The following is a 26,709-nucleotide window of genomic DNA, read 5'->3' on the forward strand; positions in this document are numbered from 1 at the left end:
GTGCTGTCATTACACACAGAGGAAGTAAATAAGAGAGCGTATTTACCATTGGCTCCTTTCCTAGTCAACCACCTTCTCTAGGCTCCAGTGTTGCTCCCTAATTAGGGCTGGCTCATTAGAAGCCACAGCAGCAGCATCTGCCTTTCAAAGCTGCTGTCAGCCAAACTTTACTAAAGCTAATGAATCCTCTTTGATTTCTTTTTCAAAAGGTCACTTATTTGATTAAATTAACAGCATTTTTTCCTCTCTCTCAGAACTGTTGGGGGCATTTTAAAAAGAAAGGACAATTTGATACTATTACCCTCACAAGTCAAAATGTAATAGAGGAATTCAATACATGAAAATCTCTAATGGTTTTAGATTTCTTTTATCTTTAGATTTGAATAATTTAAAATGATACTATTTCCTGATTGTAAAAGCTTGAGCTCTGATACAATTGACATTTGGACCAGTTCAGCCTGCACAATTATGTATGAATTATATTTGCAATGACTTTTCAGATTGGCATATACAACTGTTGAAACTGAAACAGTTTCTTTCATCTTAAGTGTATCAGATGAATTGAAGAGCCATTTATCACTAACATATGAATGTACATAAAAAGTATATGTACTGTATATTTATTACATATTCATAAACAATAGATATAGCTACTGTCCACTGTAGTAAACAAATGTACAGTAGCAGTTTCCTATCTGACACCAATTCCTTTGGTTGGTACGTCTCTTATGGTTTGACAGGAGTTATTCAGGCATAAAGCATGTTACATGTTTGAGGGCGCGCTGCCTACGCTCATTTCCGCTTCCTCCGGAGTGAGGCTACAAAGATGATGACAGTGTTTAACTCTCACCGCCACCTGTCGAAACCAGTTTGGTGGTTGACTAACTGTGCTAAAGATGTGCTGTGTTCTGTGTGCGGCAGTTGGATGGGACAGTGAAGGTGGCTGGCAGAGGCGTATCTCGAATTCACCAGGGATATTTCGACATTCAACCCCACATCTAAAAAAAGAAGTGGGAAAGGGAGAGAGGGAAAAAAAAAGAAACACGACCTTTGACCTCGGTGGTTTCTCAATAATTTCCTTTTGTTCTCACAGCTGGGAGAACAACACTGATTATTCGGAGTAAACACATTATTGCACTGCTAATCCACATCCTTCTGTCAATGTCTGTTTTAATTAAAGGACAAGTGCCAGTTGAAAGATATCACGCAAACTGGCTGGAGATTGGAGGCCTCAACAATCAGGCGAAGATTAAAGGCAGGCTTTGGTTCAGGGTTAGCCCTTTTGCTTGGATAAGACTTGCATCCTGGAGTGGGCCGAGGAGTGGGGGTAGGGGTGAAAGGGGAGAAAAGGATAGAGCCGGGTTGGGATGGATGTGGCAGTTCGACATTCTTCCAGTGAAGAATCCCAGTGTCTTTTCTCAGGCAACTGAATTAGGTCAAAGGGGGATTTTCTGAACATGCTCATACATTTCTGCTCCAGTGTGCAGATGTTATTGACTTTTTATGCAATACGTCATATCTCAGTAGCACACAGGAGGGGCTTTTCATTATTGTAATGAGTCATGAGTTTGGTTTTGAGTCATGCACAAAGTGAGTTTTAATAGCTGTAAAAATGCTTCCCAATACGCGGCCATTGTGATGAATACATCATACTCTTAAGGCGTTATGTGAAAAAGTCTCAACTTTCATATTTCATGCACAAGGTTCAGCACTGTCTCATAAAAATGATGCCAGTCTGTTTCAAGTTCTCTGTTTTCTGAAACGGATGCAAAAGTTCCCAAAACTACAGGACACAATGTGCACAGTGTCTTTAATAGACAATTATTCACACTCAGGTTACTGTAAGCCTCTTTGTCGGAGAGAAGATTTTTGTTTTAAGTTCAGATCAATTTTTCATGTGTTTATGGGAGACGTTTAACAGGTATTTGTTTGTGTAGTCAAAGAAAGTGAGAAAACGAGAGCGCGAGTCAGAGAGAGAAAGGGGAAGGAAGAGAATACAGAGATAAGCAGAGAGAGAGAGAGAGAGGGAGAGAGAGAGATGTCTTCAGTCTCTGTCTACTCCCAGTGGGCAGGACCTCCCCCTCCATTTCTGCCATTATTTGATGTAATGAAAGGAGAAAGTGTGTAACATTGAGATTGTTAATTAATTTAGTCTAACAAGATGAAGATAAATGAAACCCACTGAAGGTTGACTAGGCTAAGGGGCCCACTTAGCATTCCTCCTGCCCTCGAGCTCTGTCTCTCTCTCTCCTTCACAATGAGCACGACTAAGAGGTGTTTGTACAACCCCGCTGAGCTCTCACCCAGCAAGTTTAGATGTGGAACTTTTTTGACAGAATATTTCATTTTCAACCTCTATTTATCATAATCCACTCTCGGGGATCAGGGATTTTTTTAATTTACAAATGGCCGAGCTGCATTTGTAATGCAGTTAAATTTGGAGCGCGGATATGCAGTTAACTAATTGAGTCATCTTGGCATGTTAGATAAAACTCAGTTGACATATATGAGTAGTGAGCCAGGCTGAATTTTTATATATATTTATAGAAGCACTGGTCAAATATTAATACATTATTCTTTCGGGGACACCTTGTAGCTGTCTTATAGATGATAAACACACCTTTTATTATCTTCTGCTAGAGATCAGCTATACTTTTTTTTTTTTCTAAAATGGAGGGAAGTTATATAAATGGCTATTCTCTCCAGCAAATATGTGGCCCCTTCACATGAGCCTGTGTGACTCTCAGCCTTTCACCATATGAATGGTTCTCCTCTAATTCGTCTTCGGGGTTATTTGAGCGGCAAGGAAGACAAAAAGCAAACAGGACTTTTTTTTCTGTGTTTTTTTTTTTTTTTTACACAGCCAGACAGTTGTCTTCATCCACAGCCCCTTACAAACAAATCAGTAGTCTATCGAGGTCCTTCCTCTGTGGACACTTTGTACAGGATCTTCATGGCAGCACAGACCAATCATTATGGCATCCATTCTTTGCTCCTTTAGTTCTCAAGTCACCAACAATGGGTTGTTGATTGTATGGAAAAAGCCAGAACAATTATGTCCACTGTTTTGGTGGCAGGACAGTGTTTTAAAGCACAGTACCCGATAATGGCCTCATTATTGTTATTCTTGGAGCAGGCCTCAGGAGAAAGAAGTAGCCGCTATAGCAGTACGTCATTATTTGGTAAATTTCGATTAGCTCATCATGCCGTCTCCTGGCAAACAGAATCACAGCTAATTAAAAGTGAGTGAGCACTCCTGCCTGTGATTTAAAAGGTAGCACTTGATAGGCTGTTTATATGAAAAAAGTGGTAAAAAAAAAAGAAAGAAAGAAAAGAAAGAAGGATTAGAGCCGTTACCCTGGTAACTCCAACTTCCATCTGCAAGGGAACAATGAACTTGTGTTCCTCCACCACCTATGCTTGAAAAAACAGAAGGCAAGGGAGTGAGTGTTTTGAAAGGACAAGACCCTTTTTAACAACAGAATGGGATCCAGGCTTAATCGGCTCTTTGGTGTGAGTTGTTAGGTGAGATCACTGGGGGACAGAGGGGCTGAAAGGTCAACATGTAATCATGGGACAGTGAAAGTTTTCCGACGTTTTTTTACAATAACCGCTTGTTTTCTGAATGCATTTGTCTGCCCATTACACACACACGCACACATACGTGTGTATTGTATATTGCATTCAATTTAAACAACTGCTTCTGCTTTGCTTTCTGACTCACCTTTGTTGGAAACTACATGGACTCGTACGTGAATCTTAAAATTGAATGTGATAAATAATAAGTGCCCTCTTCACTTGCATTAACCGCAGCATAACAACATTTTTCTGCTTCCTTTCATTTCAATTAGACACTCAATGATGTTACAACCTCAGTATTTTTAGTTGAAGCATTAGCATCTGTGAGGTGACAAGTGGTGATGAAAATAATGGCCGTCATGAGTAATGCATTTCCATAATATTGTTTTTATTTCAACCGGCACTAAAGCAAGTTTCTACTAGAAAGGGTGTTTGATAGGCTCATAGTTAAGTGCTATAAAGAGCCGCTAGTATGAGGAAGAAGGCTCCCGCTCTAAAACCCTGTTGAGTTATAATGATCCATGACTATGATCCATGGAGGAACAGTATGTGTTTCTCTTTGAGTTTTATGTCCCTTATTACAGCTGCAATACGTTTGCTCACATTAAGCTAATTTATGGCTGGGGCAAGCGTAACAGCAGTACAGGTTAATGAATTTGGCATTACTAATTAAACGTTATTGAGGGATGAATATGAATCCTGTGGTCAGTAGGGACAGTGGAGAAAAGGGGGGGGGGGATCAGACAGAGGGCTTTTCTGCACCGTCTCTTTTTCCCCCAGTTCCTCCGCTGGGTTGAGTAAAACATGAGAGGTGAATGTAAAGACAGCACAGACTTAGAGGTGAAATGGAGGACAGTTTGATTTCAATATTCTTAAGTGAAAGGAAAGAACCAACAGCGAACATCGTGGCCATTTTTTTTTTGTATTTGTTGTGAAGTATTGCAGGGTTAAAGAATAAATGAACAGCTAAATGTGAGCTGAGGACCATTATTTTTCAATAGAGATAAAATGTCCTTTCTCAGACAATTATTGTTAAGCAGTTTTTTACATTCCCCTTTTGACAACAGGAGTTTAAAGACTGCGTAGTGAAGTCTATCCAAGCAAAGAGGGATGATGGGGACAGTGCGGAATATTGAGCAATTATTGAAATGCTCTCTGACGCACATTCTCCAGGACCAGGCCACGAGTGTGTTGAGGAAAACAAGATACATATTTTCCCTGCATTTCTTCTCAGTACTTGCCCTTATGTGTTAGTACAGAGTTACACTAGACAAAAAAGACAGAACACATGTTTTTAAATTGATACGCTGATTTTCTTTCAAAAATAAAACATGCCCATTACAAATCGTGCACACAAATTAATATTGAAAGTAACTGCAGGTAAGAGTTTACTCCACATCACTTTACAGTAGTGGCAACACAGCAGCAAGTAAAGAGTAATATTTGATTATTCAATGAAATAATAAACTTTGATGAGTGGATGACATTCAAATTTGTAAATAAGTAAGTGAGACATTCAAATTTCTTTTCTTATTTGAGAAAAGATTCCAGAGAAGCTGTTCAAAGCCCTTTCGTCATCAAGTTTGACCTCCTAACTAGATTAGAGACATGTTTTGGAGCTTGTGGGAAGCACCCTACTTTTTCGTCATTATTTTCAATTCAAATCTTATTCTTCCTGCCACTCTTTCTCTTTCACTCCCTCGCACGAGCACCTCCATACTCCATGTCTGACACACTCTCCCTGAAAACTACAGTAAGCCTTTCAATTTAGATTTCAATTATCATGTTAGTTTTGTGATTAGACTTTAGTCCTCCAGGAACCAGACCTCTCTGCTCCTCTCTATTCCACTTCCCCTGCAATCACAGCCCATCTGATGAATTGCGCATGTAATTACGGAAGTCATTGAATATGCAGATCACTGCTGACTCTTGGTGTGCGGTTCATAATGCGTCGACTCCAACTGTATTGGAGGGTCTCTGATAAATACCCACTCTGATAATGACAGAGGGGCCAATGTAGGCCATTAGTCCAGATAACAGACAACACAAAGGCCGAGACTCAATTAAAACCGAGCCACGCCATAATCCCTATGACTGTGCGGGACTCGGCGGTGGGCAAAGTCAGCTCAAACATCACAACCAGCACAGCACAGACCAGCCAGCCAGTACACAAGATGCTTGTGAATCAACCAATATGAGGTATTTCCTCCATGTTACAGTATGTTGCTACCATCGTCTTACACCCCGTCCCATGATGCAATCCCTCAGAGCTTTTCAAGAGAAGGGAGTGAAGCACTTCACAGGCACACCCACAGGACGGGGATGTGGGAAATTTTGAAACTTTTGATAGCTTTTAGAGAGCTTTCTTAAAACCTGGCTCGAAAAGCAAAGAGAAAAAGGTCTCTCGTGCCATATGTTGTTTTGTTTTTTTTGCATTTTGCTGTCAAAATGATGTGGATTTGTGGACTTGCTTTTCAACAGGTCCAAAACCAATACAGGTTGTTTTTTTTCCACATAAAGCTAGTCTTACAGAGTTTCTCTGCTCAGGTTTCACACACACTTTAGAATACAGGCAAAAGGAAGAAACCGGGTCCCGTATTTTTAGCCTGTGCTGTAGTGATGATCTGCCATTTATAGCAGATATGCCTGGCTGATGCTGGACGCCTGCCCTGCTGACACCAGAGGACGGTTTATAGACCGTGCTCAAACTCTGCACAACACGATCTGCAATTCACAGACCTGTGAATAAAATAGATACAAAGGCTTTAAAACATCATCTCATTTATTTTTATGTCTTTTATGGGGGGATAGGAAATAAATTGATCCACTTCTACTAGGATCTCCTAGTGTTTTTTTTTAGAGCCTGTAATGTTGGGACCAGTTCACTTTAGCTACCTGCACCTGGCAACACTTTCTGGTAAGTGTAAGAGCAAAGACCCTCTTCACATTGTTACATTTAGGCTTTTATTTAATCAGTGTATTTGAGTTAGTCATAAGCAGCTCTTTTCTTCTTCTTCTTCAAATTCCCTCTAAATGTGTTTGATGACACTAAACTAAAAATCCTCATACTGGCTTTGAACAGAAATCAAACTAGTGCATCATTGATCTGGCATGTTGTGAAATGTAATTACTCTTCTGTTGCTCCACATCCAGCGGTCACAGGTATTAGAAGCAGGAACTGGTGCTGGATCTTTTTCACTGTCATGGGTGTCTGTTGTAATTAAGGCTCAGAGCGGACGTTTAACACTGGGCACTGTGGCACTTTACCCGGTTCCTTGTATATTATTAGGTTAATAGGATTGAACATGTTTACACCAACTGTTGGCTTAACGGGAGGTCAAAAAGGTGACTTCAACTTTGTTAAGGGGCTTACACTGGAGCTCAAATAGCGTTATACTGGCTGACTCATGGGCTTAGACACCAAGAAAAAATGCACATATCATGGACTGCACTTGTATTCCGTGTTAAATGTCTTAGTGGTCTGTAAATTAGGCAAAAACTAAAGGGCATGGTTTACCTAAGTGGCCGATGGGATTTGACTGCCCTTTGCTGTAAAGAGTGTGCTGCAAGTGCATCGACCTTTTGTCAAGTTCCAGCTATTGTTTGCAGATTGGTTACACACTCTGCAGGCTGCGAAAGACACATCTGCTACCTTCAGCTCAGTGGAGAGCAGATAGACAGTTGGCAGTGGGGGTTAGGTGTGTGTGTGTGTGTGTGTGTGTGTGTGTGTGTGTGTGTGTGTGTGGGGTCCTCAGCTACCCTGTCAGGCAGCTACAGGCCCTATCGTATTATCAAATATTTGTCCGGCCTTCACTCCCTGTTTGCCTACCTTTCTGTTGGCTTTGTTTACTGAAATCTACCTCAGGCAGATTGATAAAGTTTCCAGAGAGTTGTTTTTCAGATTTTATTTTTTCTTTGTTTGTTTGTTTGTTTTTGTTGTTACATAATGCCTGTGTGTATTTCACTCTCTATCTTTCTTTCTGCGTGCAGGTTCCACAAACTGTATTTTATTTTATTTAAAATTCACATTCACAGATGTTTGAATATTTTCCCTATTATAAGATTGTTGGCATTTTGAAATATCACCGCAGGAATTGCTGTTTGATACCATAGGAGTATAAAATCGTAGGTCAGCTCTTTGAGAAAATTCCCTTTTAGTTTTTAAGGTCAAATATAAAACCATAGCTGTTTAAAGTGTTTCTGATTGATTCTCTGATTGAGATCCAAAGGGGGGTCATAAATGTTCTGGGACAAAGGTTCTCTTTGTGTGAATGGGGCCCCATCTGAAATGGAGGAGTAGTTTGAGATTACCAGATTATTTCCTACTAGCCCAGTGAGCGAGGCGAGGCGAGCCGCAGCCCTGCGCCGTGCTGTGCTGAGGCTGAGCATAATGAGTGCGGTGGCAGGGAACCACAACAGAGCTGGGGCAGAGGCTGCCTGGGAACCAGAGGCCCATGGCCCACAGCCAAACACACACACACACACACACACACACAAATCCTGCTGCACACTTGTGGCTTTTTAAGAAAGCAATTTAGTTAATGATTTCATTTTGAAGCACTGTCATGATGCATGTGTCTTCTGAGCGACCAAGCAAAAGAGTGAAAGAGAAACTAACACGGAGGAAAAGGTATAAGCAAAAACACCAGCCGCTCCCCGACAGCCACAGAGAGAAAAAAAGATAACACGCGACGGAGCATAATGTGGCATTTGTTGTGAACACGGCACAAGAGAAACACATCGCGGTGGGTATATCACTCGTGTCCTTTGATGCATCGCTCTGGACAAATGCAGAGACGAGTAGAGGCACAGTGCGAGTGGTCGGACACATGCATCGACAGACAGCTGAAGCATTTTGTGTTTCAGTCAGTGTCTAATCCACTACAGTGTCCGCTTCCCCGGAGTGGAAAAACAGCACGTTTTTCTGTTCAACCATGTCCGTCAGCTCTCCGGCTTTAATAGCGCCGTGTTTCACATTCATTTACTCAGGTTTTCTCAGCGCCGGACCCATGAATGGAACCATCTTAGCATTGCTAAAACAGCAGCTTGTACATGTCTCTCTGTGAATCAAATTTTGGGGCAATTACTCAGATCAGTGACTGGGGTTTCTGGTTTTGCTCCTCGGATCTCATTTCTCTTCGGTCTCTTCCCTTTTTTTCCGTATCAGCTGTCAATCACTCATGGTAACTTTTAACCACCTCCAAACAGAGCTGGGTGCCAGCCGTTCGTTTAGTCCTTCACTTTTGCTCGGCTTCTTCCCGTCTAACCTGTCAGAATGACACACACTGTTGACCATGCTTTCTATTCAGCACTGGCAAATTAATTGGTTTCAGTGGTTTAAATCAGCAATCAATGTCAGTTTCCCAACATAATAAGCCTTAATCATAAATCTTAGAGGTGTGGCTGGCCTGACCCCTATTCATCATGGCTCGGCGAGATGGCCTCATCTGGGTGGAGCAAATGAACTACCCCCGTTTTGATTTTCCAATTGACGTGTCACATGAAACGTGGCTACTCTCTCCCCCCACTGCTCTATCCCTGCAGATCTTCTCACAGTCCTTAAAAAAACACACAAGGGCCCAAAGACAAAGAGGCAAAAGGAGTCCAGTTGTCACAAGGGGAGACACATTTGTGCGCCTTCCCCTTGTGCAAGAGTGCTCAGTGAATACCATTAATGTATTCAGACAGAGAAAAAGAATAGAAGAAAAGGGGAGAAAAAACACTAATGAAATAGAGGTGGGTCTAACTGTAGCTAATGAGCTGTTGTCCCTTCAGCCTGTAGAATAAGAATAGAGCAGCTTAATTACAACAGAGTCGAAGGTAATTCCCTTATTTCTTCCCCTCGCTACAGAAATCCATTTATGAGATGAGGGCAAAGGGAACTGCTTTTTCTTTTTGTGGACATCCCAAATTTGCCAATTTGGTGACCAGGACTCGTGAAGCATTCACAAAAAAAAAAAAAAAGGGTAGTGACGGTGAAAGTTGGCTGCGGCGTTCCAGATGTCCAAACCGACGGCAGTTGTAGCAAACTCAGTTCTGCCAGGTACTGAAGTTGCCAATGATGACCTCATGATGGCAAGACCATAGACTGAGGCCCATAGTTCCCCTGCCATACAGTACAATACCCCCCCCCCCCTTCTTCATAAACCATTCAGACCAATGCCCATGCTTTTCCTGCTCTCTGCAAAATTGCTCCTTCAAATGCAGTTTCCCTTGAGTATTTGGACAAAAGTCTAACATTGTGGCGCTTTTTAATTTTTTCTTTTTTGACTCAAAGGCCTTGCTTTCTCCTTTTTAAATTCCTGCCTCTTTTGAGACTTTTATGCCTCTGACAGACGTATTGTGCATCTCTTTGCTAACGCGGGATGCGGCCCTTCACTTCTGTTTGGCACCCCAATGCTTGCTCCTCAGCTCACTGTTCTGGCAACCCTGAGAGATGTTACACTCGATTTTGTTGAAGTGCAGCCATTTGCAAAGTCGCCAGTGCACAGAAGAAGTTATCTTTATAAATGACAGAAAGGGCCTGGCCTGAATAGAGCTCTGTTTACTGTTTTGCAAAAAGGGGGCCCCACTCTATATTTCATCTGTCACCGTTGCTTTTCTTTCCTTCAACAATGCTCAATTGTTTCCATGAAAATTTCAGGTTCCATGAACAGGAGAATTCTGTATTATTATGTTCCTGCCAAATTCCGATCTCTGTTTTCCTTCTCCTGCTCACAAAGGGCTCATAACTTACTGTCAACTATGAGGCAAGCCACAAAGCTCTACTGTTGCTCAGCAAATAGGGTTGTGTTGGTTGATGGTTTGACTCGCTTTGAGGTTTGCTTAAGTGCAGCAGCAGCAACAGAGGTCTCTTTGGGAACTCCATCCCCCAGCAGGCCAAGAGGAAAAGAGAAAGTAAAAGAAAGACAGAGGCATAAAACAACATATAGTCGTCTAGTCTCAGAATTTTTTTCTCAGTTGGCTGATGGGGAGGCTGCTGAAGTCGTTGACCCACTGCTGTTGGTGTCTTCTGGTGTGTGTGTTTGTGTTTCATTGTCTGACTCACAACACCCAGTATGCTCCTCTTCTCGTGGATAATTTCTTTTAAAGAATGATGCAAGTCCAGAAAAAAAAAGAGCCAGTAGTGAATTTTTTTGGATGGCCTTCCTTCCTTTTATGAAAAGCATACGCATGAGTGAACTTGTGTATGTCCCAGGGAACTGAGAGGCTGTTATGCCATCCAGCTCGGAGCTTGTGTCCTGGGATCAGGAAAAGGGCCAATGGCACAGGGGACCGAAGAAGTAGGAGGAGGAGGAGAGGGAGGAGGAGGCCGAGGAGGAGGCCGGGGGTTGGAAATGAGGGATTCAGTGTGTGAGTGCTCATCGACCCTTCCTGAGTAGACAGACAGGGACACTTAAGCACTCTCACACCTGCATCTGCCTTTGCCTTGCATGGGGGGCAAGGACACCAACCACGCTGTCATGGCAGCTGCACAAGTGTTTAAAGTGAGATACAAGACACTTCCTCTAGTAGCATATTATTGCAAATAATTTACCCTGCAAAGTAATTATCAATGCTCTGCTCAATATGTAAAGTGTGCACTTCAGGTGGCTTTCTTAATTTGCTCTGGGTGGCTACCATTTGAGTGTGGATTTTAGCTGCGGTAACTGTGGCAGTTTCTAATAGAGAAGGCACCAGGAGAGTGTGTGAAGTGAAGATGAAGTGTCACCCATAATTGAGTTGACTTTTTGCAGGGGAAGGTCAACAATAATGGAGGAACAATTTAAACAAATTAATTTAGTCAACTCTGCAGTCACTGCACAGTCGGTTACCTTGTTGGAAGAAAACTGTATTTTCTCAACCATTTATTATATTTTAATATCATTATGTGTAATTATTTTGTCGGCCGAGGTTTACGACATTTAAATCAATTTGTTTATCCCTGAATCACAGTGAATAATAGAAAGAAAGAAAAGATTTTCTCGTAAACTCTCATTCTGATTCACCCGTTTTGAAATTCTAAAATAGACAAATGTGTAGTGTATGTGTGTGTGTGCACCCTCTGTGTCTAAGTGTGTGGGCCCGCGTGTGTAAAATAGACTAACTGTGTGCAGTATACAGCCCGTATTACGAGGTCGATTATGTATCCAGAAACCTGGCTGCTGCACAGCATGGCACAATCACAATGGAGGGTGATAATTTAATTGTGCTAAACGGTGGATTCCGTGTCAATGCTCCTCCAGCTGGGAGCTGTCAGGTAGTAATATCTCATTATGGCAGGTGAAGAACCCAGAGGAACCCTACCACGACACCTGTTAGAACAGGAGGAACCCCTGAAGGGAAACACACAGATGATTTTCTCTCTCTCTCTCGCTCTCACACACACACACACACACACATGCATACTCACAAATGGTTTAAATCCATCAAACTATTCTCTTTATCTACTTCCACGACACATTTAAAGATAACTATGCGCGACACAGTTTATTTTCAAGGTTATTGCCATTGTTTGGAAACTGATTTAATTAAGAAAACTCTGTTTTTTATCAGAAGGGCAGAGCAGAACAGTCATAGCACCTTTCTTAATTGTCTCAATAAGCCAACTGCTCTTTTTTAATGCCTGAAGATAGATGGAATATTTTTAACGACGAAACTCACATACTTAAATATATTTTTACTTGCAATAACGAATACATTTTGTATCTCTTATATTGCCTTTTTTGTTTTATATTCTTTCTCTTGCTTGCTAAGAAAATGTGAAAGACGTAAGTGTTATATTTCCCCCCCCTGTTGAAACTTCAGATCAAATAATCTTGAAGGTGCAAGACGTCAGCAGTGAGACAAGTGGACATGTGGGTGGGATAGGGTGGTGGTCAACACGGTGTGGAGTTACACATCACCATTGTCTATAAAAGGTCAACAGTGTGACAGAGCAGTTAGAGTGGGTGAAAGTCAGTCAGACCCTTTTATGATGAAAGAGGAAACGGGATAGCTGGGGACACATGGTCCCGCAGTCACAAGACCCCCAAGATGAGCAGAGCACAACACTCCTCTAATACTCACCAATTAGGCTGAGGGTTGTTTTGCACGATGATGAAACATTATCGCAGGGAACAATTCATGACTCGAAGCATTCCGGGCCACATGAGCCCGCGGCCAGAGAACTTGAGTCTTAATCCTTCAAATGTGTGCAATATTGTCAGCTATATATAGTTCACCATTTCTCTTCTCTTACTGACCCTCCCTCATCTCTGCCTCCCTCAAGTATTCAAAGTCACTGGGGGCTTTGTCTTGGAGTAAGCAGAGGAAACAGCGTTTCATCCACTTATTGATTACCCTGGTTTGTTAGTTGCCCATTGTCGGAGTGTAATCAAGCATGAAGGAGGGCTGGCTTGTGAGTGATTTATGAGCTACTTCTTCGGCTCACAATATTTTCGCTGTTTGGTATGTAAAAAAGCACATTTTGGGCTTATCTTCCAGAGAAACGTATTCAATTATTAATGTGGGTAAAGTTATTTCAACAGCAGGCAGAATGCGCTGCAGCTGTACAAACAGGGCTGTTTTGCTGATTTTATTTTGCGAGCATGGAGGCCAAGGCTGCAAACCGCGTTATTCTATGAGAAGATATGATTCGATTCTACATGCATTGGTAGTACGCACATGTAAGTGATTTTTTTTTCTCCTCATCAAATGTCTTTGTTGTGACTGTGCGGATCACAGCCCCCTTTAGATCTCAGCACTGTGTGATCCACGCTCAGAATATGAGGATTAAAAATGCCGTACGGTTGCCCTCAGATATTTTCTGAGAATTATTGCTGCACTTCTCCCTTTCCCTTTCAATAATATGAGGTAGTATTGTATGGGGCTTGTCAGAGGTGGGGGTGGAGCAGAGGGGGTTCTCGGCACTCTTTAGCTGCCTGAGCGCAGCCCTCCCAGCACTGCTAATAAATTATTAACTCCTGCTGACAAATACTGTTATGGAGCCTGCCGCAGATCTGTTGCATTCTTTAACAAGATTGCTGTAGACACATGTTACAGGAGGACGGAGTCTCCATCGCTCCCTCTCTCCTTTCCTCTCCCTCTATCCCCTTCCCTTACTCATGCCTCGGCAGTTTGACTGATGGCTGGAGACCAAAGTAAAAGTGCCTGAGAGACTGAATATTTTAGTGGTAAAATAATACCACTTGACTTACTATGTAATACAAAAGCAGTGCTTTGTACGACACAAGTGCTTTGTTTCACTCTCACACTCCATTGAGGACGAGGTGCTTGTTGCGCTCGGGGCTCGTGCTTTTTGGGTACATGAATAAAAAATACGTCAGAATGAACGCGAGCTCGACGCCGTGCTCGCCACACACACACGAACACATTCACACATGGTAAGACACACCTCCTCTTCCAACCTCCCCCGACCCCACTTCTGTCCCCTCTACTTATTACCGTCACATGCATCCATTGAACTCTGCTCTTACTTTTGATTTTCAATTAACGGGGCCCAATTTTGAGATCACTTTCTATTTCATATAATCACAGGAAACGATTAAAATTGAGGAGCGAGTCCCACTAAGGACACATTTGGCAGCACATCCAGGCACAGAGGGGAAAAAGACAGAGGGACCTGCTGACAGACAGGGGGACAGACAGGCAGTCAGGCACGGGTCTCATATTCCTGCCAAAGCCATCTATACCTGACTCACTGGGCTTGTTTGTACAGCTGCTGAAACACATGAGATTAACTTAGGCAGCCATTGTTTAGGTCAGCCTTCACTGAACAGGCTGATCTGCAACCATGTGCCAGAGTGTGTGTGTGGGTGACTGAGAGTTGGAGACCGTGTGGTAGGGCATGGAGACGTGTGCGTTTGATATACCAGTGCACATTTCTGAATAATAATAATAATAATTCTTTATAAAATTTTGTCCAAACTGCACCAGCATTAATTTACTCCAAACCTCCCTCCTGCTTTTTCTCACATTTCTAGAAGACCTGAGGTCTGCTCCAGCTACAATCTAGATCAAGACAAAAACCCTTCCTGCTATTTATTATGAAACTGCAATTAATTACACTATAATTAATTTGATGTTTTCTAATTCATCACATTTATTGTCCTTCTTAAAGGCAATTGAATGTTGCTTCGAGGTGACTTTGTTTTTAAAAGGGGCTGTACAAATAATATTTTCTGGAATATCCACATTCGCTAACAATTCAACATGTTGTGTGTGTGCGTGTGCGTGTGCATGACATATTTCCTTGAGTAAGACCAAGAACTATAGACCCAAAGGCCTTGTTAATAAAGTCCTTCTTTTAAATGTGAAGATATCTTTGCCTATCTCTCAGTAATCAAAAGTGCAAGGACACAGTCGCACAACAGCATGGCTGAACCTTGAGAGTACCCCCCCCCCCCCCCCCCCCCCCCCCCCCCCAAGGCCAGCTGAGGGTGCAACTAAAGTGCTGTCACACTGACCCCTGCGGATGGAGCAGGAGAAGGGGGCAGATGGTGATCAGTGGTCAGATGTACTACAAGAAAGTACCCAGAGCATTTTGTCACATAGAAACAGTCCAATACCTTCACACCCCCAATTTGTCTTTCTTCTTACTGTCTTACCCCCCCCCCCCCCCACACACACACACAATGTACTGTTCAGTAGTTGTAAAAAATAAGCAGAACAGCAGCTCAGAGAAAAGTGGATTAGGAGTTAAATATGCTGCGACTCCTTTTACCACTTCACAACAGTAGGAAGGCCATATTATCCCCCTTTAGATTATAATGAGCTTTACTTACACTGTATTTAATTTCATTAATTGTGCCACACAGCATGTGTGCAGCCTCATTAATTGTGAGAAAATAAGTGGAATTGGTTGTTTAATTTTCCGCACCAAAAAGGGTTGAGTTGTAAAAGGGAAGAGATATGTATATATATATAATTAACATGAGTTTTCTTTGCACCTGATATGTCAAGTACACTCCTCACTGTAATATTCATGAATGCATGTGATGCATTTTTGAATTCAGTGTTCACTGAAGTTCACTGTTGAGTTCACTGTTAGCTTTTGATTCTTTTTTTCTTCTTCTGCTTGAGTAGCTCTTGTTGGGAGCAGTTGTTGGGAGCAATGTCACAGCTACATGTTTATAATTTTTTACTGAAATCAACTCACATTTTTCTCACTCACAGAAAATGAAAAGAACTTTAATGACCAGATGGAGTCAAAGGATTTCCTTTAAGTAGCTTAAGTAACAATAATACAACAAAAAAAAGGAATATTATCAAAGGAAAAATCAACTTTGTTTTACATCCCTGTGTGCGAGGAGTTCATTTATTTATTTCTACTTTTATATCTGGATGATTATTTATTTCTACTTTTATATCTGGATGATAGTCCCGCTGCCTGGCTGACCTACCGCCTGAGAAACTGTCAGGGGGTTTGGGCCAGGACCCAAGCAGGCACAGTTCCAGCCCTAGATCAAGCCATCCATCTGCATTAAACAAGGGATTAGGGACCTCACGGCCTGTTCCAACCTGCACAGGCCAGGGCAACTACACACAACAGTCAGGTGGAGCATTCAGTCCATTCAGCATTACTTGCTCAGATGCACCACTTATAATCCCAGTTACAACCGTGCGCTATCACCTGAACGGAACTGCCAGTCGTGCATGAAACACTCAAGGAAACAGCATGTGTTGTTCATGATCCTCAAATCAGAGGTATGATTTCTGTTTTCTTGACCCTACTCTACTTTTCTTTCTTCACAGCAGAGTCATGTCTTCCAAGCAGGCCACGTCTCCCTTCGCCTCCGTGGTTGATGGAGATGACGCCATGAGTCAAGAACACTTGTCTTGGGAGAAAGAGGAGAGTGCCGAGGCCCACGGAACACCACAGCTGCCCCTGCACAGCCTGCTCCATGGGACAGCCAACCCCGATGAACAGCGGCCACTCAGCAGCATACCGCCAGAGAGCGACTGGGACAGCCTGGTGTCAGCCCAACAGCGTATGGTGAGACATGTCAGCACACTTCATGAATCCACATGTGGCCCCATGCCGAAGCGTTTCAAGTCTGTTCAATTTTGGTCAAGGTGAAAGGAAAAAATAAGGACCATATTGATGTTTTTGCACATTCTAGTTAATTTTCTAATGGTCATGTAAACGTATTGGGACTGAAACTTTACTAAAGCATACTGTAGGGCTGTAGATTTTGAATTTTTCCATCTGGCAGGTAGTTTTCAGAATAGCCTGGAATTCAGGTTACTGAGTTCACCACGAGCGTCATGTTGGGATTTATTGTTTGCGAGTTACAAAATGGATTTGACAAAAATTTTAAGTCAAAAGATTCTTCAACGGTACACCATTATCCATTTAGCACAACAGACAGAGATGACAGCCCTGAGTTGAATCAAATTTGCAAACAAGTGATATGGAGAATAACTCAAGTATCTGCAGAGGTTCAGTGAATGCCTTTCAATAGAAGTAAAGTTTACTAAATTTTGCAAAAAGTTTAAACTCTAAACCTTGATGCCTCTGTGGTGGGGGTGGAATACAAGAAAGCCGTGAATAGTTGTTGGGGAGAAGAATAAATGATGAAGTAAAAGTTTCTTTTTTTGAAAGAAAAACCTCATGAAAAAGGACAATTTCAAACCAATGAGTGTGCACTAATGTTACATTGTCCGCCCTCGGGTATTCAACATTCAGGCTCAGCAGGCGCTCATTGTTCCTGACTTGTACAATGAAGCTCTGCCAACACTCGATCCTGAGCTCATATCCCATCGTTTCCTAATGCTGAGAAACCTCATGGATTCTGGGCTCTTTAGATCGTCGCTGCTGCCAAACACTAACCCATCAGCTATTATTAGGTTAAACAGACGACTCCCACTGTCCCTTCAACAATGTGACACAAAAGTGCTTCATCAATATAACCTGATGTACTTCCTGTAGCTTCCGTTCGTGTCGCTGTTAGAGAAACACATCTTATCCTCGGTGCACGTGTGTTGTTTTTATTGTTGTGTATAAGCTACATCTGCAGCCAGACCTCAGACGCTGTACATCCTAAGTGTGGAGCTGCTTTGATGTGAGCGGAGCGAAGACGAGCACAAGGCACTTGTGGGCTGTAGACACGGGAGGCAGGTGGTTGTGTGTGACAGACGGGTCGGAGGTAAAGAGACCCAGAGGGCCTCTGAAGTAGCTCCGCAGTTGGCCACTGAGACCCTTAACACCTCAGCACTGCAGCACAACACACACACACATGAATAGGCAGCAGACTGCTCCGCATGAGTCGGGGATGTGACGGTGAAGGTAATTGGCAAGGAAATTACTGCTCAGGTGTCATCTTCATCTCTGGCACATTTACAGTCAGCGGCAGGATTTTAGCAACTTTTAAAAACACGGCAGAAGTTTATAAATGCCCACGATGCAACCAATATATAGTCAAAAATCTAAATATGATTCATAATTATTATCTATATTGCTCCTATGTAAAGTAGTGTAGAAGCAAAAATTGGGGGTCATATATCATAAAAATGCAAGGGGGCACACCAAAGCCCTAATCACCATATTTGATGAAATATTAACTAAATTCCAGTTTTGGGGGTTTTATTTAAAATTTTTGCAGACTATACTTTAACATTTCAAAGAAATTAACAAGAGTATATCTGCAATGGTTGTTTTATGTATCAATATGAATCTTTTGAGAAAGAAAAAAATATTTTTGATGTTACAACATCTTTGAAGAGAGGCAGCTCTTCAATGAGGTGAACAAACCTTTTTCAGACTCAAGTCTGAAAACCGATGAAGGAGTTTGACTCGATGATTCCATTAATATTACGCTATAAGGTGAATCGCAACCCTCTCGCGCTGCACTGTTAGGAGTGTGAATCCTTCAGCTTGGATTCATGTTTAGAAGTAACCTAAAAGTAAAAAAGGGTTGATGCACAAAATGAGCGGGGGAAAGAGGAAAAAAAAGGAAAGGTAAAATGGAGGAGGACAGGGAGAGATAGAGAGAAGAAAGGGAAAGGCATAAGGCGAAAGGAATGAGAGTGTTGTCTTTGCTGATTACCTGACTCCACTGCTGTGCCATGCGTCTGTGTGGGCTGTGCCCTGAACCCGCGCCAGCTGATTAACCCAGCACCGCTACACTCCCCTCAAGCACTCTCCACCGTCTCTGCCACACTGCATAATCATCCAGCGCGGTGCTGGGAGGTGCAGAGTGGGCCGGTCGGTCGTGCCACCCCGGTGCTTGGTACAAGACCATCCTACACACACACACACACACACACCCACACACTGCAACTCCGCCTGGGGCTCGACATGCCACGCAGGGATGAGAAATTGGCACTGTCAACATTCCTGCCCAGTTTACCACATTCCGGATTTTTTTGTATTTGGGATCGTCAGTGGCTCCAGACGTGGTTGTATCATTTAACCCCGCAGTATTACACTCCCTTATCACAACTTCTGTTGATTGAAGCTCACTTTTCCATGGTAGGTGTGTGGATACAGATGTCATGTTTATTCCCCTTAACTACGAGGTCCAGAGTGGAAATCTGAGATAACTGATCCTCTGTTCAGGGCTGCAAAAACTCTTGGCTGCTTAGCTACCTTCTGCATTCTCAGACTCCAAAAAACCATAATCAACACCACTTTCTGTCAGACGCAACCCTACGCCATGGTCTGTGTGCTGACTCCCATGTGCAGAGTTCACTCTCCCCCCTCAAGCTCTCTCCCGTTCGTCTCCCCTCTTCCTTCAGGTCTGTGTGTGTGTGTGTGTGTGCACAGGGAGCACTCAGCCAGTCAGTCAGAGACAGGACCCTTAGTTAAATACTAAACCATACACAGGTGGGACTGAAACACAACAACAGCTTGAGACAGGACACAGATTTACGACAGCTCGAGGCACTCAGCTGAGAATAGGTCTCCGCTAGAAAATGAACAAATTACACAGCAGTCACCCTAACGCAAATGCACACTCAAAAGCAATTTGAGAAATTACAGTTGGGAGGGTTCTCTGTGTAGTCTATGCAGATGAAAAGTACTGTAACGCCTGAACACATTATGGATATGCCCCATGAAAGTGTACCTCATCATTTCATCTCAATTTTTCACTTGTCATATCTCATTTGCCAGCGCAGCTACACTCTGTCGAAGACACAGAAGCTGCCCCATGTGAAAGCCAGAGAGGAGCCATTTGATATGTTCAAATCGCCCCTGAGCTGCAAACACCTAGCAATCACTGCGTTTGAATGAAAAACTGTCGAAAAGCTCGACGGAACGTCGACAGAACGCCGCAACGCCCTCATCGTCTAAATCCCTCCCGACTTTTGTTTGTCTTACAGGAATCTGACAGCAATAAAGTATGTTCCCTGTACTCCTTCCGGAACAATTCTACTTCACCACATAAGCCGGAGGAGGGGGCCCGGGAGCGAAGCGACCTGCTGAGCGGATCAGCGTTTGGAACTCCCGAGCGCCGCAAAGGAAGCCTGGCAGATGTGGTTGACACGCTGAAGCAGAAGAAACTGGAGGAGATGACAAAGACAGAGCAAGACGGTATGTGTGTGTGTGTGTGTGTGTGTGTGTGTGTGTGTGTGTTTATGCGCGTCCGCCATTTTCCTCCTAAGTGCGCCTGATTGTCCCAATTTTCCCTCTTTCGTTTTATAATTTTCTGGTTTCCTGACTGTCCACCCTCTTTTTTCTCTTGTATCTCGGCGCCTCGTACACATCACGCGGGAACACACAAGCTGGGAATACTGACGTTTCAGTGTTTCCAGTTTGTTCTGAACGTCTTCCAATGTGACAAAGACTGTGTGGCAGTGCACCTCAGCATTAGTGTGGTCCTCCTCCGTGCCAAGGCAAACTCTTTGACTATAAAACTCATACTGCTGACCTGATGCCAGGAACATTACCTCTCTGTATTTTGCTACACAGGACATTTTTCACTTTGCACAGTTGTTCATCAAAGTTTGCTGCACACAAACAACCCAAGCCTGTTTAATGTTAATTAATTCATCTTATTCAACACAGCGTGAAGGCTTTAGAGTTTTTATTTTCTTACTGTTACTTTCAGAGCAAAAAAACTCCCCCCAACATTTTCTACGACAAGAGTGTTAGGGTCTCTGTCATATCTGCACCCCGTTTCACCCTGCTCGGCTCTCCCTCCCACAGCCTGCAGTCTATCAAGAGTATGGCAGAAAAACAAATATTTGAAAGTGCTGCTGAAACACATCCCCCTTCTTAATTAGGGCTGTAGTAATATAACTACATCCAATCAAATGTTAAACCCCCTTGGGAATGCATGTGTCTCATTTAGTGTCTGGGGAGCTCTTAGCTTAAGCACTTCATCAGACGAATAAATTAGACCTCTGTTAGCCTAAAAATAATTTGCCACTTCTTTTTTTAAGGGTTCGTTTTGTGATCTTTGTATCAGAGCATTGCAGGCCTCTCACCGGTTAATCGCTTAGCCGCATCACGATATGCGGACTGATTGTTTTGTGTTGTCGTTCAGATAACAAGAGACGGAACAGTCCGTCCACATAGTCATCTAAATACTGATAAACTGGATCATTTAGAAAAGTAAAAGTGTGGACTTTTTAAATTGATCAAAAATGATCAACAAATATCAAAATGAATATAAAACATTCAACAAACTAAAAATGATGGCTGCACATAAGCATATCTATATTGTCCCACTTTATGCCAACTGAGGCTATTTATACTTTAATCAATACATCAATACCATTTATATCATTTAATGACCACTGATATTGGCAATTGACCCCAAAATATAATGAAACCAATTCCAAAGGCAAAAGCCCCTCATAACAATAACTAATGCAGTACAGCAGATGCATTTGCATCTGCTCTGCTCTAGTTTTCCCACCACATCACCAACTGACATGAATATTAGGGATATCCAGTATTTCTTGCCATTGAGCTTAGATCTGGCTGAGGACACATTTTGGTCAGTAAAAAAAAAAGTGAAGCGATGATGCTACGAGTTCTTTGTGTTGCGCTAACGAAATGTTATATTTCATACGTGTCTGCGGAGTTGAATTTTAAGGGCAAGATTTTCCAGCGCTCTTTGTAGCAGCAGCGGGTGATATGGAAATGAGCCCCAGCTGGTGAAGGCTGGTTGCTGCAGTAATTTAAATGGTCAAGTGCAGCTTGTAATCCAGGGCCGTATGTTAGTGCAGGGAGGAGAAGCTGCTTTAGAGTGCCATACAGCTGTTTTAATCTCCTGTTAATAATAGAGACTTGGTCCGCCTCATGCACTGCGTATCACCGTCACCAAAATACCCTCCCTTGTTGCAGGAAATTATCTTCTGAGCAGGGAACACAGCACAAGACAAGAGGCCCACAAAGTTCAGTGTGCCGTCCCCCAGCCGCAGGAGCGGAGAGATACTGTTTTTGAGAGTACTTGACAGAGCTTCAGTGGTGATGATCAGTGATTACTGTAAAACGGAGGGAGAGGGACTCTTAGAAACTGCCAAAGGAAAAACCTCGGAGAAGACGCCTGACGAATCATAATCTTTCGCCTTTGTTCGTGGAGTGGCAAGCAGTTGGAAATTGAAAATGGCATGATTATCTTATTAAAAGAACATACACGGAGATGGAGGAGCCATTTGTTGTCTTAATGATGCTGCTAATGTGGCACAAGCAACAGATGAGCTAAATATAAGCATGACAACTGTTGTGTCTAATTCTGCTGCTTTGGTGCCTGCCTGCTCGGGATCACCGGGGTCCTCGGAGACCCTTCGCCATCTGCTACCATTCTTCTCTGGGCTTCCTTGTCTGGTCAAGAAGGTTCACTGACCCGATGCACTGAGGGTTACTGCAGTGACCTGGAGTGCGGAGGGAAACAAATGGTCTTTGGTACAGTTTTTACACCATACATTGCTCGTATTGTATGTGGAACATTAAAGTGACCTTAACAGGGGTGGAAGCTTTAGGTTGAAAGGGGTGGAAGCTTTAGGTTATATATGTCTTTATTAGCTGTTTCAGTTCTCCTTATGATGGATTTTTGACTTTTCACTGAAACAAAATCATATATACAGTTTCTGATATATATTTATATTGTTTAGGGCGCAAACTTAGTTTTGTTGGTTAAGACAATACCTGAGCAAATATATCAATACATAGCTATATTTCCCCCTCAAACTAATACTGTATGTTTCCATTTTAAAAGAAACTGAGTTTCTTCGGCCTAGTTTCCTCCATTGACGAATGGAATATAAATATGAATAAATATATATATATAATAAATATGAACTATAACAATAGAGACGGTGCTCAGTATTTTAAATAGCAGTCCTCCATCCCTTCATCTGCCTATATTTGTACCCTTTCACCCTTTGTATCCTTCCACCCTTCCTCTCCATTTCTGGTCCTTAAAGTGCTTTAAGTGCTTGTGACTGTGCTAATGAATGAAAATGTTCTCAGCAAGCACCGCATTTAGCTGAATAGTCACCTTTGCTGTAAAAGCTCTATTAGGCCCAGTTGCCAGCAGGGCTAACGATTGTGCCCCATGTTTATTTACTAGGTATTGTAAATGCATTATTTATGGATAAGTCTCCAGACAGCACTTGTCAAGAGTTAAAAATGTCAGTATAAAGTATTAGGGGGAAAAAGAAAAATAGCCACCATTATAAAAAGCCAAGGTGACCTTGATTTGATTCACATGCAATTAGAACAGATTTATATAATGCACTAAAGTATGAATCAATACCGCGCAAGTCAACACGGAAATACTTTGTGTGTGCAGGCTTTATGATCGTCCCCAAGACAAGGACGAGTAATTGGGTTTCCTCTGGAATTAGCTTTTAGGGATTTTTCTGGGCTCAGTATCTTACTTGCTGAGTATTTGCCAGTGCAACCAGCAGTGAATTGGATTATGTATCTTTTGTCATCTACATGTTATTGATTGGCAAACTTAAAAAGAGGGAGTCTCACTTTCTCTGGAAAAGCTTGGTCTAAATAAGAAAGATATAGACCTGAAACAAATGTTAGATGATAATAAAAATACATTTAAAAAGCATATTTTTTTTCTCCTTATTAGTAAAAGCGGTCCTTTATTTTGACTACAGTGGCTGTCCAGATTCACAGCTCAGTTCCCTGCATGTGATCCAGGGTCATTCTGCCTGTGAACAGGTGTGGTCTGAGGACTTGTGACACCGCTGTTAAACTGACATTGGACACTTTATCCAGGTATAATCTATAAATATCAATAACCCAACATTTTCCCAGCTCGTGTGCAAGAAAAACAGGCAATCAGACACACAGAAGGTCAAATTATGACTAAGATACAAAAAGAAAAAAAGCAGGAGATGATGCCCCTCCCTCTCTCTCTTAGAGCAGCTAGAGGAGATACAGTGGCTGCTCAAGCAGAAGATTCAGCACCTGGAGCCCCTTGACAGAGTCATGGCCAATTAGCTTAACAAAGGGGAGCCATACCACTATTGAGCCAAACTGCAACCCCGTTTTAATTTCAGGTGGAGGAACATTTAAAGACTACAGAGAAAAGAGCATCGCTGTCACAGCGGCAGGTAACCGAATCATTGCTTGCAGTGTAAAATAGCACAACAGGGCCTACCGCTGTGAATTGTGTTTGTGCATATAGGGTTTATCTGTGCACAGTATCTCTTCCTCTGCCTCCGTCGCCTCGCCTCTGTTTGTAAACGTAATCCGCCCGGCAAGGTTGTGCATTATCACAGTATAATGACTGTGCAGTGGGTCTAGTGTGGAGGAGTGATCAGCGTTGTGCGCGTGGCCCCAGGTCATTATCCTCTATTACAACAGGCCATGTAATGAGATTCGGGGATGGGTGAAAGCTTTAGGAGAGAATAGGATCAGCTCTAAGCCCGTGGTCTGATTAGCACTGATGAACTCTTGACTCTGTTGTAACACTGTCCCCCGTCAGTGTCACAGGCGCTCGCTGCTGACTCTACATGCAGGCGCACTGGAAATTGCATGCAGGTGCCTGATAGCAATAACAGATTTATTTTTGGAAACTTATTCTTGAAATGTTTTCTAAAGTTAAATCACATAAATTGCAGTATGTTTTATGCATTATATTAAAAAAAAAAATTCCTTTCCTCACCCCCCCAGAACAGACTGACGCACTTTCTCCCCTCCTGTTTCGCTTCCCTCCCTTCTTCCCTCTCCTCTCCTCTTGTCCCAGCTGCCATGTCATCTGGTTCTGCTTTATCCCACCTAATTAATAGGAATCTTTGTTATAATGATCTGAGCATGAGCCTCTGACTCTATGCATATGCAATGAGCGCTGGAGATCCAGTTGCCTTGATTGCCGATTTTCGAGGCATTCTTCACACACCGCTCTGTGATGCCTGCGAGTGCAGCATCCCACCAGACAGCGGTAAGGCCGGGACCCTCCTGGCAGAACGCGCGCACGCACGCATACACGCACACACACCATCCTGTGCACAATGCTCCCATTCCCTTTAATAATCTGTTGTTTATTCTGTCAACATGATATGAGCAAGCTACTTGCAAGGAATCTATTTGATCAAATGGGCGTTATAGTTTTATGTCAGTTTGTGTGTACTATATGTATCAGTGGGGCCCGTCCCAGTGCGTGTGTGTGCGTGCGTGCGTGCGTGCGTGTTTGCATGTGTGTGTGTGTGTTCTAAGCCTGTGGCGTGGTGCACCAGCCCAGCGGAGCAGTGCTCTGGTCTGTCACTTTTGTTTGAATAGGTAATGTAGATCTGTTCAGGCTGAATAGACATGAGCTGGAATCGCTTGTTAAGACACATGATCAAAAGCGGCTCTCTGCTCTCTGCCAATCAACCCTCTTGTCACCCTGTGAAGCAGACGTTAAATAGATTTTTCGGCTGTATGCCGCGGGCAGCCTGCCAGCCTGACATGTGAACTTTCACAAAAAAAAGATACCCTGCCCCTCACTCCTCCCTGATCTCACTTTCCCACCCTTTTCCTTGTTCTCCAGCTTCTGCCTTTCACATTTTTACTTTCTTTTTATCCCTCTCCCCTTTTCCATGTTTCCCCTACCACCTTGTGGCCCTTACCTTTTACAGATCAACACTTTCCTACCACCTCTGATTTTTCTTTTTTTTCACTCCAAAGAAGTTGCTCCTCTGCGAGGCTGAGATCGGACCCATGGGCTAAATGGAGTGTCTGTATGAGGGGGTATAGGGAGCTCAGAGTACCTGGTACACTGCTGAATTATTTATTTACTATCTGTTCCAAAACAGATCCCTGACGTAACACCAACACGTCCCCATAGGACGATGGAGGCCAACACAGGTTTCACTTTACACAAGCTAAGATATAGATTCTGTTGCCCCTTTCAAAACGGGAACCCCTTTCTGCTGTCTTGGTCATTCAAATGACAAAACAAGCAGCTGCTTCTTCAATGTGCAATTCTTTGCATTCAAGATCACCTTCCCCAGTTCTCATATTCCGATTAGTCAACAGTAGCAACTGCTGTGGAGCATTCCAGGGGCCATCTTCCTGGGTTTCAGCTGTTGAGCGTGTCCCCCTGCACCAACGCAGCACAAAACTCCCATTGTGATCCTGGCTTACTGGCTGCACAGGAACCCCTTGATAGGAGGAAACGGGTGTCTCTGAGAGACAAATCACAGCCAGGGTTACACAGAGGCTTGTTTGTCCTCACGTACTCACACAGCCACATGCCGGTTGTAGGTATGTCTCATCAACTGCATTCATAATGAACAGCATATAAACGCAGTCAGTGACATCACGGATTGTGCAATTGCGGTTGAGGAAAAAATTGTAAAATTTTAACTTTGCTGTTAAAAACAGATACAAACAATACATTCACCCATGTGTAGTATGTGAGCGACTAGGTGATTAAATCAGCGGCAGTTTGTAATGGCTTGACTGTTTTATGTGACACCGCAGCATTTCGAGGGGCACAGAGATGGGGAAACGCTGACACTGAAGAAGCGAGAAGCCATTAATGTTGCTATATTTGACATTGGGCCACGAAGCCGAGAATTGGAGAAAATATCAGCCTGGTTCTTCAGTCAAAAGGAATATGAAGAGGGACATATACGGTCAGGAGAGAGGAGGAGGGGGAGGAGGAGGTGCTGAGGCGGTCAGAAATGTGAAGAAGAGGGGCTATTCCACAATGGGATGGGGGGCAGAGGGAGGGCACATGTGTCCTGCTG

The 26,709-nt window shown here is 43.0% G+C and overlaps 1 protein-coding gene across 6 annotated transcripts in view; it reads left to right on the top strand.

Annotated features, from left to right (window-relative positions):
* LOC118302911 (transcription factor SOX-6) overlaps positions 1-26,709 on the top strand; it is a 130,417-nt gene that overhangs the window by 28,911 nt on the left and 74,797 nt on the right. For 5 of the 6 annotated variants that reach the window (XM_047331523.1, XM_047331522.1, XM_047331520.1 and 2 more), the window contains 2 exons: positions 16,315-16,555; positions 19,885-20,095. In XM_047331523.1, coding sequence (XP_047187479.1) covers positions 16,315-16,555; positions 19,885-20,095 — 452 coding nt within the window. The remainder of the gene's footprint in view (positions 1-16,314; positions 16,556-19,884; positions 20,096-26,709) is intronic. The other variant, XM_047331521.1, reaches the window with a different exon arrangement.

This window comes from Scophthalmus maximus, chromosome 4, assembly GCF_022379125.1.
Source record: "Scophthalmus maximus strain ysfricsl-2021 chromosome 4, ASM2237912v1, whole genome shotgun sequence".
NCBI classification, from domain to species: Eukaryota; Metazoa; Chordata; class Actinopteri; order Pleuronectiformes; family Scophthalmidae; genus Scophthalmus; species Scophthalmus maximus.